General features: G+C 50.6%; 1 protein-coding gene across 12 annotated transcripts; it reads left to right on the top strand.

Moving 5' to 3' along the window:
- The first annotated feature begins 1,036 nt into the window (after positions 1 to 1,036).
- CIRBP (cold inducible RNA binding protein) lies at positions 1,037 to 6,079 on the top strand. Of its 12 annotated transcripts, none has more exons than XM_074565532.1 (8): positions 1,037 to 1,327; positions 2,031 to 2,139; positions 2,233 to 2,339; positions 2,739 to 2,877; positions 2,970 to 3,054; positions 3,185 to 3,252; positions 5,634 to 5,740; positions 5,915 to 6,079. In XM_074565532.1, the coding sequence occupies exons 1-7, from the start codon at positions 1,214 to 1,216 to the stop codon at positions 5,636 to 5,638; spliced, it is 627 nt and encodes a 208-aa protein (XP_074421633.1). In that variant the 5' UTR covers positions 1,037 to 1,213; the 3' UTR covers positions 5,639 to 5,740; positions 5,915 to 6,079. The 12 variants fall into 12 exon arrangements, with proteins under 12 accessions (XP_074421633.1, XP_074421631.1, XP_074421630.1 ...); XM_074565529.1 differs by having other exon boundaries at positions 1,180 to 1,327; positions 2,958 to 3,054; XM_074565531.1 differs by having other exon boundaries at positions 1,180 to 1,327; positions 2,958 to 3,054; positions 3,188 to 3,252.

Below are 6,079 nucleotides of genomic sequence, written 5' to 3' on the forward strand. Positions count from 1 at the left end.
CTCCAAGGCAGGGACAGACGAGGTGACTCCAACTCCAACTCCATCCTCGCATCGTTTTCTTCCGCCCTTTCTCTCCCGCTCTCCCTCCGTGCCGCCCTTTTCCTCCCGCGCGCGTCTCTTCCTCTCACACGTTTTAAAACGCTGTCCTGCATTTCCTAGGCAAGACTGTAGTTGTTGTATGGGAAAACTGGTAAATCTTATTTTTAGGGCTCTTAAAACCAGTGTAGTCCCTTGTGTCTATCTTTGCCGGAGTTTCCTCTTTCAATAAGGAAGTTTATCATGCTGAAGACACTCTCACCTTTTAAACATTTCAATGGAAAACCGGGCTCGGCAAAGTCATTTTATTATTATCGTTTTAACAAAACCATTTATGCTTTGGAACCAGCTTTTGACATTCACAGAAGCCGTGCTCTCCCAAGCACGCGTGGGGGTGCAGAGGCCCCGCCGCAGCACTTCAAAGGGCTTATCCCCCCCCCCGCAGACCGCCACAGGGGCCGGGGAAGGCGGAATCTGAGGCTCTGGGGGCGGTATGTTTGCCCTGGGCGCCTGGGGGGTGACGGAGAGGCGACCCTGGGCCCGACAGGACGAGGGGACCTACCGCCACGCCACGGAACCGCACTCTGGTAGCGGGTGCCGAGGCCTAGGGAGAGGCGGGGACGGGCAGGGCCTCATCGGGGCGCCGGGGACAGGCCATCCCCCCCCTCGGAGAAGGGGGGAAAGGAGGCGGCGGGGCCCTGGGGGGTGGCGGAGCGGGGCTACCCATGAGCAGGGGAAGGCCGCGGCGGGCAGCGCCGGCCGCCCAAGATGGCGGCTGTCCCCTCAGGCGGCCCCTTTGTCTGCGGCCGCCGCCGCATTGCCGAGAAGGGCGCGAAACTGGGGCAGCGCGGCCACGCCCCCTCCCGCGGAGGGCGGGGCCGGGGCGGCCTTCCCCGGGCCAATCAGCGGCCTCCACTTCCTTTCTCCTCACAGGGGCTCTCCCGCCCAACCCTCCCCGCGCTCCCGGCCAATCAGCGCCGCCCCCCCGCGCCCCGCCCACAGGTGGGAGGGGCCAGGGGGGACGCAGGGGTTTTGTTTGCGCTCCCCCCTCCCCTCGCCCCCCCCGCCGGGCTTATGAATATTAACAATATCCAGCCCAATCAGGCGGCGCGGCGGCGGCGGCGCTTTGGTGGCGTCAGTCGCCCCGCCTTGCAGTGGGGGGGTTAACTGCATATTCATGAGGTGGGCGTGGCGCGGCGCGGGCATATATAAGGCGCCGCCCCGGCAGCCTCAGCGTACACCGCGCTGGAGCTTTGAAGTACTGAGTGGACGCCGCACCTCCAGGGCATCGGTAAGGCGCCCGCTGCGGTGGGTGGGATGGGCCGGGGAACCTCCAGGCGCTGGGTCTAAAGGAAACGAGTCTTGGGAACTGGAGGGCTGGCTGTCTAGGGGGCGTCCGGAGCGGCGCGGCCGTCGCGCCGCACGGGTGTGCTCGGCGGTGCAGGGAACTCGGCGGAACTGTACCGGCTGGCCGCCGTTGGGGGGTTGGAGCGGGGTAAAGGGGCCATGGGTGGGGGTGAAACGCGCCTTCGGAAACAAAATGGCGACGGGCCTCCGCCGTGCAAAATGGCGGCGGGCGGGAGGCGGGGCCTCGGACCGCGCCTGCGCCCAGGGGGCGGGCCGCGAGGGAGGGGCGGGGGTCCCGCGGCCGGGCGGGGGTCGGCGCATGCGCGGGGGGGGTGTGTGTGTGTGTGGGCCGCGGGTCCTGCGGGCGGGGGAGGTCCCGGGGCCGGGAGCGGCCTCCGTCCCCCCGCCGTGCCCCGCATCCTGCTGCGGGACTCGGTCCGCCGCCGCGGCCCCGCTCCCCGCCGGTCCCTGGGGTCCGGCGCCATGCTGGTGTGTGTCCCTGTGTCATACCGGGCACATCTCGCTGGGGTTGAGGTGCGTCGGACGAGAGCGTGCGATTGCTGGTGGTGTTTTAACCAATTTAACCTTCCAGGCGATGTGGGAACGGTTATGTTGAGAGACCGACTTGGGATACTTTGCCTTTGCAGGTCAGAATGGCATCAGATGAGGGCAAGCTCTTTGTCGGCGGACTGAGTTTTGACACCAACGAGCAGTCGCTGGAACAAGTCTTCTCTAAATACGGACAGATCTCAGAAGGTAAGATCGCAGTGCCCACCCGGGATGACTTCCATAAATTTCTTAGATTGCGCAGGTGCTGATGCTTTATTTCTTTTTTTCCCCTCTTTATAGTTGTGGTGGTGAAAGACAGAGAGACTCAGAGATCCAGAGGTTTTGGCTTTGTTACTTTCGAAAACATAGATGATGCTAAAGATGCAATGATGGCCATGAATGGAAAGGTAAAGAGGCTTCGGAGCAACCTGCTTTATTTCCTTTTAAAGTAGGAAGAGAAGTTTGAAAGATGTGTGTCTGTTCAGTGCCGTGTGGAAAAACAGATTAATACTGGTGTCTTAAAACAATGGAATTAGATAAATAACAAAGAATAGGAATTGCTAAAGCTTCGTGATTTAGCCTATATGACTGAAGAGCAGTGGTACTTAATAGGAATGGCTGAACATACTGCTTGAATATCAGTTTACTATGTAATTGGATTAGGTGTGATAGTAAATAAAACTTTTGTAAGAACTAGTAAATTCTGGTACTGTTTAGCTCACAGCGAAGGTGTGTAATGTGCTATATACGTACTTTGCTTTTTAAATATTTAAATACCAATCTGGATTATGTTTCTCTGGTTGTAGTCTGTAGACGGACGTCAGATCAGAGTTGATCAGGCTGGAAAATCATCAGAGAACAGATCTCGCGGGTACAGAGGGGGCTCTTCTGGGGGCAGAGGCTTTTTCCGTGGCAGCAGAGGTCGGGGCCGTGGCTTCTCCAGAGGTGAGTGTGCCTGTGTGACACGTGGCGCCTGCAGCGGTGATGTCATTTTTCAGAATGCTTAAAAATCTCACATGATGCAGTGTCTGTTGCAGGTGGTGGAGACAGAGGCTATGGCGGAAGCAGATTTGACTCCAGAAGTGGAGGATACAATGGCTCCAGAGACTACTATAATAGCAGGTAAAGTCACCACAGCCGCTGGCGGGTTGTTGGGAAGCTCTTGGAGCCCGTTGCTGGTTTGACGTAAACAAACGGCAAGAGGCTGCAGAAAGAGTTGAGCAAATAAAAAGCACGTGACTATTTTTCGCAGCAGGAGTCAAGGTGGCTATGGTGACAGGTCTTCAGGAGGGTCCTACAGAGACAGCTATGACAGTTACGGTAAGTCTTGGTTCAAACGGGAATGATGAGTACGTATGCTGTAGGCACTCTCTAAACCTTCTCACCCTGTGCTCGAATCTGGAAATACTGTAAGGCGCAGTCGGACTGTACCGCTATTTCTGTTCTTGCCCGTAAGAACCAATCTGTCAGGCTTTGGACGTGGTTGTGCCGGTTTTAAATTTCTAATTTGTAATGCATGTGTAGGAGTTGCTTGGATCTAAAAGGCAAAGCAAGTTTTTAAAATACGTTCCTCGAGCTTGAGACTAAGACCAAACTCGGATGCCCTAACAAACTTTAATCAAGGGTGGGGGAGTTCTCTTATGGTGTAGCGAACTAGCACTAGCTTCTGAAATAATGCAAGGGAGTAAAATGCTGGAACTTGTCTATGCTTCAGTGCCTTTACAATTGTGCCTGCTTCTTGTCCTCAGCTACACACAACGAGTAAAAATCCTTCCTGACTCAAGATCGTCCTTCCAATGGCTGTATTTATAAAGATTTTTGGAGCTTCGCTGAAATCGTTATTGTGTAGTACATCTACTTGTATTTTCACTTTTGTAGTATTATCAGTTCTAATCTTGTCAAACACAGCCTGACAGCTTCTGATATAAGATGGTCTAATTAGACTTTTCTTTAAGAAAGCTCTGCTTTCAAGTGTTTTTAATCTTTTTTTGAAAGCACTTCGGATTTTATTTTATCCTTCATGATGAGCCAAGGTGTTTTTTTTTTTTTAAAGTTGTGAAGTTGGGGCCCCAATTCAGTTTCTTTTGAGATAGAAAGGACCTTTAATTCAATGTTCACTAGAAGCTGAACAAGCTGTGGACTTTTTTTTTTTTTAAAGTGCATTACCTTCGTCTTTTGTAACATTCCTTTAGTGTAGCAAGGTAGGAATGCAGCCTGGGTACAAATTGGAAGGCAAACCACCTTGATATATCTAAAGAGAAACTTGCTTGTATGTTCAACCTGCATAACGGTATTTTTACTGTTGTAATGATGTAAATTACCCAGAAATAGACTTGCAAACTTACCATAAAAGAGGTTCTTGAAAATGTTTATTTATATTGTCCTTTTTTACTGGAAGAAAAATATGCATATTCCATTGATATTGTATTTGAAGTGGTAAAGGATTCTTGTATACAGTTTTCTTTGGCTTTACGAAGCCTATTAAAAGACCGTCTGAAATGAACTCTGCTCCTGACATTTACATTTCATTGCACAACACAACCCTTGAAGATGAAGAACAGTCTAAGTGATAGAGGAAGCCAGAGGAGAGGAGAACAACTAGTGACGGTGTAAGAGCAAAGCCAGATTTATTGACCAGTTGCTAGAATTTAATCTTAAATCGGTCTTGACATGTGAATTCGCCAACATACTTGCACATAAGAACGGTCAAACTTGTCTAGAGGCAGAGGACTGAAAAGTATATATGTAGGATGTTCTAGTACTCGAAGCCGAAGTCGGCGGAAGCGGAGGGAACGCTGGTGTTAGGTAGGATAATTGATGTTGCGGTAAAATACTGAAATTAGCCTACACTGAAAAGCTGTAGCGAAGAATCAGTCCTGTAGTAACTGGACTAGTTACTAGCTTGCCAGGGGTGTTCAATGGTAGGTAAATTGCCGTAATTAGCTAGCTTTGTCATTGCCTTACAAGTTCTAAGAATTCTTTGCTAGCATATGGAAACTGCAGTGTCCTTGGAGAAAAGAAGTGTTGTGCCTCCAACAGAAACCTCTGAGACGAAAGCTGCTCTCTTGGCTAGTTCATATGTGGAAATAGTCCTGTAATTCGAGGTAACTCCTTTTGCTCATGTCCGCATCCTTCCTCTTGTTGAGAGCTCATTTGAAAGTCTAATGTACCTGTGAAAATATTCCTTTGACAATTTTGGTCAACTGATGGAAAAATTTTAACCCATGCCGTATGCAACCTTTGGCTTGTGGCACAACTTCAGTTCCACAGATCAGAGTTGGGCATGCAGTCATGTCTTGCTAGTAGGTATGGAAGCAAGATGGGAAACGAATTCCCTGACTTGATATGTGTTCATCTATTGAGAATTCTTCCTAGACTTCATTAAGTTGCTCACTTTAATTGTAGCTTTCTTTGCCATCCTACTTGTTGCCATTAACTTTTTCCCATAGCCCACACTTCCTAAGCAGCCATGTCAAAGTGGTTAACTCTCTGCTTAGGGAGCAAATGATCCACTGGCCGGCGTATCAAAGGCACCAGCCAGCCCCGGAACAGTTTTCCCAGACTGTGCTTCTGTGATGTGATGGGTTCAGCGAATGGCTTGCGAAACCCTCCTATACGATGTGACTCGTGCTGGGGGAGGCGGGTGGCGATGCGAAGGTTCTGCTTGGATGTTTTTTATTAATGCATCTTTGCTTTGGCAGGCTGAAGGGAAGATGGACACTGGACCTGGAAGCTGATGGGAGGGACTCTTGAGGAAGGAGAGTGGTGGTTCCGAGGAAGCGGGGCCGGGATGCGAGTTGCCAACCAGGTAATGTCTCCGTTCGTCCCCCAAAATGACGAATCCGCCCCTCGCCCCGTAGCATTTGGCTCTCTCCCTGTGTCACAGTGCTGTTCTCTGAGTGGGTAAAATCGACCAGTAGTTTCTAGGTGAAAATTCCCATAGATTTTGCCTTTAAATTTGCTTGTCTTCGTTTTCTTTCAGCAATAAAAATGCGTCAGAGAAGACGGAGAAGGACAGCCATTGACTGGAGTGGTGAAGAGCTTTGAGCAGTGTCGTGACTGATTTTTATATAGCTCAACTGAACAAGGAAAGAAGTCCATTAAGCTAGAATAAAATAATGGAATGTGGAAAAAAAATAATAACAAA

Source organism: Larus michahellis, chromosome 23 (assembly GCF_964199755.1).
Source record: "Larus michahellis chromosome 23, bLarMic1.1, whole genome shotgun sequence".
NCBI lineage: Eukaryota > Metazoa > Chordata > Aves > Charadriiformes > Laridae > Larus > Larus michahellis.